The sequence below is a fragment of the Talpa occidentalis genome, unplaced genomic scaffold (assembly GCF_014898055.3).
Source record: "Talpa occidentalis isolate TD23 unplaced genomic scaffold, MPIMG_talOcc4v2.1 talOcc4.3, whole genome shotgun sequence".
Classification (NCBI taxonomy): Eukaryota; Metazoa; Chordata; class Mammalia; order Eulipotyphla; family Talpidae; genus Talpa; species Talpa occidentalis.
The window spans coordinates 145,817,022-145,831,659 of record NW_023603184.1 but is presented as its reverse complement, the minus strand read 5'-3'; the positions used below and the strand labels follow the sequence as shown (position 1 = coordinate 145,831,659).

Genomic DNA, 14,638 nt, shown 5'->3' with positions numbered 1-14,638 from the left:
GTGTTTTCACTTTGCATATGGTGATTTTTGCCATGTGAAATTTTGTAATTTTATATTGACAAATGTTTTGATCTTTTCATTAATGGCTTCTGGATATGTGCCACACGCCTGGATTATGAAAGTATTCTGTCTTGGTTTCTTCTTGTATTTTTATGGCTTCACTATTTAGTTCCACTTAAATTTTGGGTCCATCTGGAGTTGATTTAGCTGTAAGTTGTGAGGTATGGACTCAATGCTATTCTCTTTTCCACGTGGTGACTCAGTGGTCTCAATCCCATCTATTGAGCAATTCATTCAACTCTTAGCACATACTGACATTCTCATAAATATTTAGGTCTCTCTCTGAATACTAAAGTATAATAAGGTATTGATTTTCTCATATTTAATTGTGCTTTTATTCTGGAAGTAGATCCTACATGGTCATTTCATATATCTATATGTAGACATGTTATGTATCTCACCATTTGCTGGATTGTTTTGTTAATTTTGAAGGGATCTCTGCATCAACTTTTTGGGTATCTGCTACCTTTGTTGAATTTTGGTGTCAGTGGTTAATAGTCTACAAAAGGAACATGACTGCAGTGGTTGCTAGGGGAGCCTCAAGCCAGGTCCATGGTTACTCCTGGATCTGGGGGTGATGTCACTTTTACATTTATTGATTTATAAAACTACTTTATTGAGGTATGACTGACAAATAAAAGCTGTATTTATTCATTTATTTTTATTTTAATTTATATATTTTCACATCGTTTTTTTTTTTTTTTAAGATTTATTTATTTATTTATACAAGCACTGGGTACAGTCAGAAGCGCGGGAGGGTGAGAGAATTCACCAGAGCCAGAGCGGGGAGCAGAGCAGGCAGAAGGACCGAAGTACACTGCTGAGGGGAGCAGCGGGCGGCAGGGAGGTCTGTGCGCCTTATGGGACCCTCCCCAGTGGCCGGGGATCGAACCAGCGCTGCAGAGGCTGCGGGCAACTTTGCAGCCCAGCGCTCAACCACTGTGCCACCAGGGGAGGCCCTCGTTGTTCATTTTTGTACAATGTTTGATTTCTCCTCTGAGGAGAAATCAACACACCCGTGAACCATCACCACAGACTCTTGTGTTCTTTCCTGCAGTTTTGATCCCTCTCCCTCCCCTCCCCTTCTGAATGTCTCGGATTCATAGTTTGCCTGCTAGTTTTGTCTTCTTTTTTTTTTTCTGATCCCTTGGATGGTTTCCCTATGTTTCTCCTATAAGTGAATCCATTCAATATTTTTCTTTCTCCTTTTGACTTATTTCGCTGGGCGTAATCCCTTCCAGCTCCACCCGTGTTGCTGCAAACTGCACGTGTTTATCTTTTTTGATTGCTGAGTAGTATTCCATGGTGTAACTGTACCGCATATCTTTGATCCATTTGTCTGCTTTTGGGCATTTAGGTTGTTTCCATATTTTAAAAGCTTTGTGTATTTAATACATACAACTTGATAAGTTTGGGGAGAAGTACTTATCTATGAGACCATCACCACAATCTACAGCATAAACATCTCCACCACCTCCAGAACTTTCCTCCTGCCATTATTGCTAGTGTTGTTGGTGAAAAGAACACCGAACACAAGAGCCGCTCTCTTTGCAAAGTTCAAGTGTGCAAGCATGCTGTATGCTGTCTGTGCAGTCTCCTCCACCACTCATTCACCTCCAGATCTGAAGCTCCATACCCCATGACTAATCCCTCCCTCCCTGTTCCCCGCTCCCTCCCTGGCAACTCCATGCCACACTTTGCACTAAGAGTTTGACTGTTGCCGATTCCTCACATGAGTGGTGTGGTGTAGTAGCTGTCCTTCTGTGTCTGGCTTCCATCACTTTGCATAATGTTCTCTCAGCTCCTCTATATTGTCACAAGTGACAAAATGTCCTTCCTCTTAGCAATTGCATAATATTCTGTTGCATGTGTTTCATCACCCTATTTGTCTATTGATGGGCATTTAGGATCCGTATCTTTGCTATTGTGAGTATTGCTGCTACACACATGGGCGGGTAGCCCCCCCAAGATCCTGACTTCAAGTCCCCTGGGTATCTAACCAGGGCAAGGACTGTTGGATCGTATGATAGCTCTGTTTTTAATTTATTGAGCACCCTCCATGCCGTTTCCCACAGTGGCTGCACAATTTGCATTCCCACCAACGGAGCACAAGAGTCCCCTTTCTGCACATGCTCTCCTTTTGCCTTTTTGATAACAAGCACCCTAACAGGTATGGTATGACACCTCCTCGTGATTTTGATTTGCATTCGCCTGACCAGGAGTGATGGTCAGGGCAGGTGACTGAGCACCTTTCATATACCTGTTGGTCCTCTGTAGCCTTCAGTGGAGAACTGCCTATTTAGTTCCTTTGCTCATTTCTTAATTATATTATTATTATTGTTATTTGTTATTGAGTTGTCTGAGTTCCTTATACATTGTGGATATTAATCTTTCATCAGATCTACAGCTTGCGAATAGTTTCTCCCAGCCCACAGGTCCTGTTTGCATGGAATTGTGCCTTTCCTGTGCAGGAACCTCTTGGTGCTAATCCCACGTGTCTGTTTGTTTCTATTGTTGCCTGTGCTTCTGGGGTCGCGTGGAAAGATGCGCGGCTAAGATCAGTGTCAAGAAGGGCCCCCCCACCCCGAGTTTCCTTGGGGTTTGTTTCCTGGGCTGAGAGTTGGATAGGGTTTGTTCCTCCAAAGTAAAATTGGAGCCCAGTTACCCGAAGAAGGAGGGATAGCAGAGGGGGGAAACAATAGATGCTGGTGATAATTCCGCGTGGATAGTTCAAACTGCATCTGTGGCCAAGGCAGAAGATTCTCTGCTGATAACTGTGCAGTTCATTAGGTTATCAGTTCTGGGGAAATACACTGCTGAGGGGAGCAGCGGGGACACATGAGAGGTCTGCTCCACCATGTGGGTAGCTCCCTGGTTGGGGATCGAACTCAGGCCACAGGGGTGATTATGCTGAGACTTAACCCCTGGGCCACCAGGGAGGCCCCCCGGGGAGAATAAACTCTTAACTTCCGTAAACCATTCATGGAAACATCTTGCATATGGCAATTAAAACAGGAACTGCTTTCATGTTGGCAAAGCCAATGAGAACCTGGAACTTCCAAGGGTTCCTGGTATTTCAAGATCACAGACAGAATTCAGGAGCAAAAGAGAGGTCTTGAACTAAACCTCCTTATTTGCAAGCCAGTTGATGAGACATCCTTCTTAGTAATATGTCGATGTTCCAGTATGGCACATTCCTCAAAATAACAACATACTGGCACTAAAAACCATGTTGAGTTTAACATAATTCTCAAGTTCTCAGGCATCTCCACAAGAGGATCTGATTTCCATGTGGTGGTAGTTCAAGTGCTTTATGAAATATTTATGCAGGGAAGTTATGCTTTCTTGCTATCTTTTTATTCAAGACTTCTCATTTAAACCTTCCCCAGATCCACTTGATATCAGAATGATAATGTAAAAGAAATTAAAACTTTTAAGCAACTAGAATAGTGGTTTAATTAAAATCAGAGCAAGTCTAGGGGGAAGAAAGTAAATATGAACCTATCTTAAACATAGCATTTGGGAATTGTTCATGGTAATTCCAAGTAAAATAAGCTGGATGTATATACTAAAACATGTAAGTGACCAACTGAAAAAGGGGTACTACTAATTAAAGGAATAAGATAATAGTTCTGGCGCTTGTGGCTGCAATGCCTGCAAATCACGTTTATTCTTCATGACGGCACTTCAAAGACACAACTCCCACGTACTCAGTATTTACATTTTTTCATTGCCTCTTGATCACTTTTTTGCACAGGAGACAAGGGGAGCAGAGAGAAGGCACTATGAGAAAATGGGGATTCAGAGGAGTGGGGGTCTCCTTGCGTCTGTTGCTACCCAGCCACACTTAGTGATCCAGCTTCCGCAATGCTACATCTTCCTTCTCAGAAAAGACTGTCAAAGGCCCACCCCATTTCACATCCTGCAATGTTGCAAGTCAGGGTAACAGTACACCTTACAAAGAAAGCAAATGAGCAAAAACCTAAGACCCTCCAGTTGTGTCCCCCAACAATCCATGAACATCCTGCAGGCACTGTGCATCACGTTATCCATCTACACGTACATACGTGACTCACATCACACAAGACAGTGTCTACATCACACAGCTGACACACACAGGAGGGAAGGTAGAAATATGGGCAAATGGCAGTAAGGACAATGGGACTATCATTCCCCATCACCTCATATCCTATTGTATTTATTCATTTATTTATTTTTTTAGATTGATTTATTCATGCATACAAGAACTGGGATACAGGCCAGATGTGCGGGAGGGTGAGAGGATTCACCAGAGACAGCTCAGGGAACAGAAACAGCAGACTGACCAAACTACACTGCTGAGGGGAGCAGTGGGTGAGACAGGAGAGGTCCACCGCGCCATGTAGGTATCTCCCTGGCTGGCCGGGATTGAACCCACGCTGTAGAGGCTGCGGACAGCCTCACTGCACTGCACTCAACTGCCTGTGCCACGGGGGAGGCCCCTATTTTATTTATTTTAGCTCAGCATTTAACTGGTAGAAATAATTTTCCAACTTCATTCCAGTACACGTTATATTAGTTGTCAAAATTTGAGCATCTTTAGCATTTCCCTAACAAATTCCTCTCATCTGGTGGTCTTCTGACTAGGTCTGAGACATGCTAGGTCTTCTATCCTAGGATGTCCAGATCACAACTGTTTAAATGGTTTTGAGTATACTTTTTCCATAAGGTGACCATGAAAACTTTTATCACATTATTTGATGAATTCAAGACTCATTTAGATAATGTGTCCTTGACTTATTAATTAGGTCTCTATCAAAAAAGGAAATAAGGAAATGAGATGGGTTAGGATGAAGATTTCAAGTTCTGTGTGTTTGGAACAATGTGAGCCAAAAGTCTGGATAAGAGAGCTTTCAGCTGTTGTTTAAACATAGCATCAACCGTATTTTAATGACCTCTGTTAATAAGACAAGGTGACATAACATCATATATTACTTGTACCCTTTAGCTGGGTATTTGGGGGTCTTGCAGATGTCAGCCAAGCACAAGATCCGCCTTCATAACACACAGGAAACTCTGAGACTAATGATAGTAATAATGATGTTTAACACACTGGTCATGAATGTTCAGGGACTATGGCACATGATGCCATGTTCTATTGATCAGAACTAATCAATTGATCAGAACGAATCACATGAGGACACCTATCAGCAAGAGAGCTGGGAGATCCAGTCTTCCTTTTTAGTTTGGAGGAAAATGAAATGATCTTTTATTGTGTCTGCGACACTATGACCTTTAAAGATTAAAGACAGAATAATTTTTAAAAGCCCAACATTATCTGGAAAATTCAGAAATCAGCATTGCTGCCATGACGTGATGGTGAGTTCTCCCATGTTCCAAAGTCATACGAAATTCACACGGGGAGGTTGATTTGTGAAAAGTACAGTACATGGAGGTGAGCTTTTCATCAGCTCACAGCCCCTGGTACACTCCATTTTCTACCGTGTGTGTCTGTGTGTGTGCGCGCGCGTGTGCGTGAGTCTGTGTATGTGTGCGCGTGTGTCTGTGTGTGCGTGTGTGCGTGCGTGTGTGTGTGTGTGTGTGCGCGCGCGCGCGCTGACAGGAGCGTGGGCAGCGCTGATGCGTTACTCCGGGATGAAAGGTCGGAGCAGGGCCAGGACTCGGGGCGCCCTCCGGGGCGCGCGCCGGGGCACCTGCAGGGCGCGCGGGGGCCAGCAGAGGGCGCTGACGCGGCGCGTCCTCAGAGTCTTTCCTCGCGGCGGGGTGAAGCGCGCAGGTGTTGGGGGGCGCCGGTCCACGCGCGCCGCGGCCGCCCGCCTGGGACGCGGCTTCGTGCAGGGCGCACGGGGGCCCAGCTCGTCCCCGCCCCGTCGGGGCCCGGCGGCTCCGGGCTCCCAGCTCGAGGCCTCGCCCCCCTCACGCCGGCCCAGTTGTCACAAAACTATTTTTGTGCGCCCTAAATTTTTTTGCCCAAACGGTCGACCCAAGCCTCGTTTTTCTCTTCTCGCACGGCCCCCCGAAAGGCGAGGCGGCGGGAAGCCGCGAGGCGGGGGCGGCCTCGGGGGCCGGGGGGGGCCGGGCCGGGCAAGCCCCGCGCCCACTCGGGGCCCGGCGGCCGCTCCCCGCGCCCCGCGCCCCGCGGGGGTCCTGCCGGGTCTCCGCGAGCCCCCCCGAGTCGCGCCTGCAGAGCTCCGGGCTGGGGGTCAAGGGGCCCACTGGGCTCCCGCCTGGCCTGGCGGGGCTCAGTTTCCCCTTCGGCTCCGACCCGCGCCCCCTCGGCCCCCGAGCCTCGGCCTCGCCCGCGCCGGCCCCGCCCGGGAGGAACCCGCGGTCAGCACCACGGACAGGCCCGCGGCAGGGGCGCGCCGTCGCCGCGGGGAGGGGCGCGGGGAGGGGGCGCCGGCCGGGGCGGGGAGGGGGCGCGGGGAGGGGGCGCCGGCCGGGGCGGGGGCGCAGCCCGGGAAGCGAGGTAACCGGGCGCCCGCCGGGGGCTCCGCGATTCTGCGCCGGGGCCGCCCCTCCCCGCGCGGCGCAGCGCCCCCGGCGGGCCCTAGGGGGCGTCCCCGCCTCTCGCACCTGCAGCCGGCCCGGCCCCCGCCCCCCGCCCCCCGGCCCCCGCCCCCCGGCCCCGCCCGCGCCTGCGCCGACCCTCGGCGCCCCGCCTCCCCGCGGCCGCCCGCGCCCCGGCGCCCCGGCACCCCAGCACCCCCAGCCGCGCGGCCGCGCTGCGCCCCTCGGCTGGGACGCCCCCGCGACTCCGCCCGTGCCCCCAGGCCCGGGGCGCCGGCCGCCCGCCCGCTCCCTGCGCTCCGGCCCCGTGGGGGCCCCCCGTCCCCCCGCCCCGCCCCGCCCCGCCCCCCGCCGGCCCCGCCCCGCCGGCCCCGCCCTCGGCGTTGCCCCGGGAACCGCGGATCCCGCATCTGCAGGAGGCGCCGGCCCCGCGCAGCTGCGCTCGCCGCCACCAGCCCCGCGCCCGGCCCCGCGCCCCGCTCCGCTCCGGCCCGCGCCTCCCGGCCATGCCGCCCCGCCGCGCCCCGGCGCCCGCGCCCGCGCCCGCCCTGCTGCTGCTGCTGCTCGGCGCGGGGCTCCGCGGCGCCTGCCGGGCCGGCCCGGTGCCCGCCGCGCCCCTGCCCGCCGCGCCCTGCGCCGCGCTGCCCTGCCGGAACGGGGGCGTGTGCACCCCGCGCCCCGCGCCCGGCCCGCAGCCCCCCGCGCCCGCGGGCGAGCCCGGCTACAGCTGCACGTGCCCCGCCGGCTTCGCGGGCGCCGACTGCCAGGTGAGTGCGCGCGGGGGCCGGCCGGACCCCGGCGCCTCTGCCCCTCGGCGCGGCCCCGGCGCGCCTGGCGGGCGTCTCGGGGGGAGGGACGGCCGCGGCCCTCGGCCCGCCTTGGGGTGCCGCGTCCCCGCTCGCCCCGCTTCTCCGGCCGCGCCGGCCTGAGGCGGTCGGGGCGCGCCGCCCCTGAGCCCCGCACTCTGGCGCGACCCGCTGGCGCGCCCCTCCCGGCCCAGGCCGAGCCCCGCTCCCCGTGCCCGCCGGGGCCGCGCGGAGCAGCCGCCCCGAGTGCCCCCCGAGGCCGTCGCTGTCCAGGGGCCCCTCCCCGCCCCGCCGGGCGCTGCGCGGGCCGAGGGCGCGCCGTGGGGGCGACGGCGGCTCGTGCCGGGTGCGGGGCGCTTCCCTCCCTTCCCGCGCCCCGAGGGCGCTGCCCTGGCCGCCGAGCCCGGGAGGGCAGCGGCGCCCGCGCGGCCGGCGACTCGCCCTCCGCGAGCCCCGGAGGGGCCGGGGCGGCCGGGGGCTGCGGGGCGCGGGGCGCGCGGGCCGGGGCGGCCTCGGGGCTGGACGCGCGGGGGCGCGGGGCGCGCGGCGGGCAGCGGGCGGGGCGGCCGCGGGGAGCCCGGGCAGGGCCAGGAGGGGGCGGCCGGCGGCGCGGGCGGAGCTCGGAGCCCAGAGGCCCGCGGCGAGACACACCTGCCCTCGCAGGGCACCGCCGGGCCGGGTGTGCGGGCGGGGAGGGCCGGGCTCGGCCGGGCGGGGGGCGGGAGACAGTGGCTCGGGCGGGACCCGGCTCCAGCAGGCGATGGAGCGAGGGGCCGCACGCTCGCGTCCCGGGCTGAGAGGGGGCAGCTTTGTTTCACAAACATTTGGTAAAATGCTCCAGGTGCCTTCGAGATCACTCAGATGGGCGCATTTCTTTGGGGGTGGAAAGGTCTCTCCTCCCCCCGTCGCCCCCCCAGACTGGAGATACGCGTTTATAGAGGTGGATGGACTCGAGCAGCTTGACCTTGACAGCCGGGCTTATTGCTGGAACGTAGCAGCCTTTTTTTTTTTAGTGGCACATAATCCACCGGAGCTTCTCAGGGTTGGGACTGTCCTCTTTGTTAACCGGCCCTGAGAAGCTGTATTTAGTTCCCTCAAAGGATGGGGTGTGTGTGTGTGTGTGTGTGTGTGTGTGGGTGAGTGTGAGCGTGTGAGTGTGAGTGGAATGACCCTCAAGTCAATGTGGGACACCAGGACTCCGGAGAGATGCCGGCTGGACCTGCTCTGGCCACCAGGACACGGTCTTGCTCCCTGGTTTCCCCGTGGCTGGCTGAGGACGTGGCTTTTGCAGGAGGAGCTGGCCGCGTGCTTCTGCCACAGCTTCCCCTGCGTGAGCTAATTCCCGCCTCGAAAGGAGGAGCCGATGTGGGCTCCGTGTGGACGGAATGGGCAGAGGTCAGGGGAAGTGCGGATTCGTGTAAGTGGGAAAGCGACCGGGAAGGGGACTCAGCGGCCAGGATGTGTGCGTGCGCGTGTGAAGGTGAAGATAGATGCCAACATCTTCAAGAAAGGGAACGCGCGCTCCAGGGCTCCCTGGAGATGCCCCGCGAAGACGCGGACATGCTGGGGTGCGTGCTCAGCAGCGGCGGGGGACACGGCACCTCCCTGAGCAGAGGGGCAGGACCCAGCACAGCCCACGGGTGCCAGGCCAGACCCCGGCGTCCTGTCCAGCGCCCCTTGGAGGGCATCTCGCGGTCTGGACGCCGCTCCCCTGAGCAGGGCCGCTGTGTGCCGCTCCCCAGGTGAAGAAAGCCGAGGAGCAGCAGCTGTAATTCTAACAGGGAAGCTCAGCGCGTTTGGAACCCGACCCCCCTTGGCTGCCGGGCAGACTCACTGGCAGGACTCGGCCTCGTCACCCCCAGACTAGGTGCCCATCACTGGAAAGCCATCGTCCGGGCTCTGGCAGCAGCACTTGAAAGTCTCATTTTCTATTTAAAAAAAAAAAAAGGGCGATCTCTGTGGAGAAGTTATGCTGAGAATCAAGGAAACCCGCGCAGCCCCAGCTGTGACCAGGGGACTGGAGCTGCCCCGGGCACCCTCGGGCTGCTGCAGCGAGAGCCCAGCCTCCGTGGGGAATGGGAAGTGGAATTTTCCCTGGATGTGAGGAGAATCCTTTCCCGGGCGCTGTGCCTCCCCTGGCTGCAAGCAGGTCTCAGCAGCGCTGAAGTTTCTTTTTCTTTTGTTCTGTTTTTTTTTTTTTTTTTTTTTTTTTGAGAAAACTAAAGAATCCTAAACCCTAAACCACTGACTGGGCTTCAAGGGAGTTAGGCTGTCCTTGGCTCTTCGGGGCTGGGCTGGCTGACCGGGCTGAGCCCATGGGGCAGGTGTTCTCCCATCCTGGGCGCCGGGAGCTGTGCTGAGGGGGCGGGGGTGGCAGCTGGCCCTCAGCCCTGCTGTGCCAGGGGATTGCCAGCCACGAGCCTCAGTTTCCTGGAGGACGGGTCAGCAGGACCCTGATTCTGATTTCTGACGTTTGTGGAGAGCTTGAAGCCACCCCTGCCCTCTAGGCCTTTGCCCCCATGCGGGCAGCTGATCAGAAAGCCGGGGTTCTCTTTCCTTTGGTGCAGGGGGTGGGGGGTGAACCATACACACCCCACCAGGCTGTGTCAGCCTCAGCCCCCAACTGCAGCAAAACCCCCAAGCCAGACTCCTGGGGAGAGGCCCCAGCATCTGTGTGGGAGCTGCCTGCTCTCCCCGGGAGCCTCATGGTGAGAGCAGTGGGCCTTTTCTTGCTCTCGCCTGTGAGTGTGTGAGAGCATGTGTGTGTGCGTGTGCGTGTGTGCGCGTGTGTCACTTCAGTCTTGACAGCTGAACCGCGTGTTGGGTGGGTGACGATCCTGTGTCTATGGGATGGGGTGTCCACAGCAGTTTGGGGGAAGATCGTATTAAGTGTTGTGAGTCCCCAGCACTCGCGCTGCCTCTATAAATACACAAATGGTGCCTCTTCTGTCTCCCTCCCTCCTCCCTCCTCCCCCACCCCCCTTCCTGGGGGCGCACGCTGCACGTGCTCTCTGCCCGGCCCGCGAGGGGCACAGTCAGCATCTCCTTTGGTCAGATGCCGGGGAAGCTCATTTTGATGGAATGACTAATCCAAGGTCTCCCGTCTTGGTAATCCCCTCAGAGAGCACAGAATACCGGGAGTACCTCTTGCCTGTGTCCTGCCGTGCACGTGAACATACAACATCATGAAGGTTCCATGGAGTTTAAAACACATGAACAGAAACCTAATTTACAGCGACCCGATGATGAGGGTGGCGGCTGCTCCGTCTTCTCGCAAGCGCTTGCGCTGGGCCAGCCCTGTTCCGGGGACTGGAGCTCCCAGGTCGCAGGTCAGCACACCCACAGCTCACCCACCCTCGGGGCTCACCATGTGCCGCGCCCTGGGGGCTGCGCCGTCCTGCTGTGGCCCTGAGGAGCCGACACTCGGCCGTTCTCACTGCTGAGCGGGGGTCCGGGCGGACACAGCCTGGCTTGACGCCGAGCCGTGGGGTCCGTGGGGTCCGTGGCAGGTGTTTTCAGCTGTGTCCCCCGGCGTGACCCCTTCGAGTCTGATCCGCACAACGGGGACGAAGGCGCCTGGTCTTGCTCTAAAGCGTTGACCTGGCTTTGCCGCGCTCAGCCGCGGTGCCAAGGCGTGGGTGGCAGAGCCACAGCAAAGTCTCCGCGTCACATTCCACGTTGACCGTTCGGCTCAGAAGTGCCTGGTGGAAGGTATTTCTGCCCTGATAGCGAGCAAATAAAATGGACTCTGTGAAATAAAAGGCATAAAAGTATTTCTGCTGGGTTTGAAAAACTTCAGCTTTTAAAAACTTGAGGCTGCTCTTCTCGCCTTTCTGGGTCGTTTGGAGGAAGCAGGCAGGGACAGCTGGACCAGCTTTTCTTCAGGGGAGTTGTGCCAGGCCCCCCCAGCCCCCTCACCTGTCCACCCATCAGAGATTGGGTAATTGAAATGTGCAATATTTTGTTTGCAAAGCTTTTTGAAATTTTAGTCAAATCATTCCTTGCCACATACTCAAGCAGCGAAGACATCTGCTTGTTTTTTCAGTTTGTGATCCCTGGAAGCTCACCCTTTGGGGTTATAATGAAAATGTATCAGTTTCTGCACTTGGAGAAAAAGGGGTTTATGTGGCTGCCTTTTGGCAAGTTGGTTTTACTCCCTAAGCTGGTTCTGTCAGCCTCTCTTCTGGGGAAACTTGGCACAGTGCCCCGTTCAGATGAACCCATTTTTGGTTGAAGTTTGCTAACAAAGACACAGAATTCTTATCTGTGCACAGCTTCAGTCTCTTTCACTGGACTGTACACACACACACATGCACACACGCATGTGCACACACGCACCCCCCCCCCATATGTCCAATATTATTGAGATGTCAGAAGACGTTGCTGGTTTTTCTATGAACTTTCTGTGATCTTGGGTGAGTGATTGAATATTCCTGAAGCTCAGTGTCTCTAAAACAGACCAAAAAAATTCTTACCATAGATTTTGCATAGAAATGATCCTACATGGGAACATAAGAACATTTTGTTTAATAAGCATAAAGAAATATGGAAGAAAAAAATCCGGATACACAGAGCCCCTGTGTTTCCTGCAGAAACTGGGCTTTCACCCCCCGGCTTGGTGTCTGTGGTTTCGCTGTAATGAACAGACCGAGCTTTTTCTCCCGACAAGGAGGAGGAGCCGGACGACAACCCAAGTTTTAAAAATGGAAAACTGATTGTATTCAAACGGGGAAAAACGTCTTCTTTCATTCCGAAGCAGACTAAGAAGATCCTCGGTGACTTCAAGTCCCCTTTTTAAATGAAAGAGAAAAGCTGGTCAAAATTCTCGTGACGGTTTTAACAAAAGAAACAGCTTCTTTTCCTTGGTGTGACCGAGATGAAGCGGTTCTCTTCTTTTGTGTGTCTGGAGCCTTCTGAGGAAACATCACTTTTCTCAGCTTGGCCGCCTGACAAAAACACATTTCTGTCTTTAGCTTCTCTGCTGAAGCTTCTCATGTGACAGGGCTCCATCCAAGCGGGGCTGTTTGTGTCCTCATTTCCAGAGATGAAATGGGAAAGAAAACCTAGTCAGAAGCTGAAGGGTATTTGAGTCAGAGAACAGACTCCTGAGCTGTTTTCAGATCTCCTTGCCGGCAGCTGTGGTGAGAGCTGCCTTCTCAGAGGGCGGGACGCCAGGGTCTCGCCCCCCCCAATAGAAGACCCACCCCCACAGCCATGTTTGCTGAACAGAATCTTCTACTCACCCCTCCTGCCTCCAGGGGCTCCCCCATCCCTGACACTGGGGCCTGACCCTGGCGCCTGGCTCAGATAAAGATGACCACCTGGTTCCTACCCCTGGTTCTGACTCCACTGGTCTGCATGGGCACCTGGCACTGGGGTTTTTAAATGCCCTCCAGGTGCTCGTGCAAGACCAAGGCTGAGAGGCCCCCGCGGGGGTCTGTCCTCTCGCCCAGAGCTGCCCAGCTAGCAGCACGCGGCGGGGAAAGGACCATTCAACCTGCTCTGGGTCCTTCTCCTGTGAAGAGCACCGGTTCTGCAGGGTGTGGTGTTCCGGCCCATGCCCTCCTCAGATGGCACAGGCTGGCAATGCAAAGTGGACTTGAAGTCTCCACCACAGGAGTGGTGGCCGGCGGGCTGCCCGCAGGGTCGGGGACATGGCTTGAGTCCGTGCGGGGCGTGTCTGCCCACAGCTCTGTCTTTCTCACCTGATGCCCACCTTAGAAGGTATCTAGCCCAGTGATGGGCCCTTGGAGACCCCCAATAAAAGGTCGCCATGATGCATATCTGTCACAAGAAGCTTATTTATTTCACTTTATTCGGGGCCCAGAGAACCCTTCCCCTGGGAACACCCCTCCATCTCCCCATAATTTCTTTTCTCCCTGACTTCCCCACAATGAAGTTCCATCAGTAGAGATCCATTTCTTTGGTTGTGGAGTATCAGATGCTGGAAGACTAGGATTCTGGTGCTGACTCCCTATGGCATTCACTTCCGTTGGTTCCTCCTCTGTACCCCCTTACGGCAGGGGTGGGGGCGCAAGAACAAAAGAGCATCCTAACTGAGCACACACTGTGGTCTACATTTTGTGGAATCATTCATTGCCTGCCTGTCGTCAGTCTTCGTGAACAGCAGCGCGCATCTGGGCGCAGCTGTCTTCAGGAAGAGAGGCTTCTTTGAAATGTGCAGGGCTGGGGGACCCCAGATCCTGTCATTCACTCAGGCAGGCACCCACTGAAGAGTTTGCACACAGTAGGGCTGCTTGAATACGACTGGCTCTAGTCGGGGGCAGCTTTGGCCCCCACAAGGGTGCTGAGCACTCATGGGCAGGAGCTCCAGGCCTGTCTCGGAGGAGTTGGCCTCTGGAATCCAAACTGCTATTTTTATAGAAAATGACTAGACCTGCATTTTGTGACCAAAGAAACTTACCGGGGCCATCTAGCTGGGTGGCAGAGTTGGGGATCTGGGTCCAGGCCTGTGACGTGGAGTATTTTTGCCACGTCTGTTCATTCTGCACGGGCCTCCAGCAGCCGGCGGTTCATCACTTCGGAAGCGGGAGCCGGAGAGGTGGGGAGCGCGAGGAAGTGGACGTGGCTGCAGGCAGACAGTCTTCATGTCTGCGCGGGGCTTTGGGTCTGTGTCAGGTTAAGGCTTTTCTTTCAAGAAAAGACACAGGGCTTTTGAAAGCAAGCAAGCATTTGAGAGATGAAAGGCGTGTATTTAAAAGAAAGGGGCCTGAAAAGAAAACCTTGTCTCTATCATTTGCCATCTTTCTCATGCAAGCGCGCGCATCCCTGGCGATGTTAGCACGGGCGCTTTCCTGCTGCTTGTGGCTCATTGAAAGGAGCATTTGCAATGGCTTTGGGGTTTCAGAGACAGATTGAAACTCCTGTATGGAAGGCATCTAGGGTGGAAGTCACCCCAAGAGACAGAGGAAGGATCCCTGGGGTGCCATAGCCACGGAGTCTGCAGTCAGTGGGACAGTGAGTGGAGGGACACGCACTCAGGGTGGTGGCCAGTCCCCCAGTGTCAGGTCAGCCTCTGAAATGTGTTATTTGGAGCAAAATCTTATGCTTAATTTTCAATCAAACTGGAATGTATCAGAATGCCAAAAACGGCAAGTATAGTCCCGGTATATTACCTTAATAGGAGACTTTTTATAAGACCCCTGAAAGGAAAAGCAAACCATTTTTTTGTAAAGGTTTATTTTTATTTATTTATGCATACAAGAACTGGGGAATAGGCCAGAGGTGTGGGGGTGGTGGTG

At 55.3% G+C, this 14,638-nt stretch overlaps 1 protein-coding gene across 1 annotated transcript in view; it reads left to right on the top strand.

The window, feature by feature from the left end:
* Positions 1-7,076: 7,076 nt before the first annotated feature.
* The window catches only part of DNER (delta/notch like EGF repeat containing), a 249,442-nt gene continuing 241,880 nt past the window's right edge, over positions 7,077-14,638 (top strand). Inside the window, exon 1 of the mRNA XM_054700131.1 lies at positions 7,077-7,337. Within this exon, the coding sequence (XP_054556106.1) occupies positions 7,077-7,337 (261 nt within the window). The remainder of the gene's footprint in view (positions 7,338-14,638) is intronic.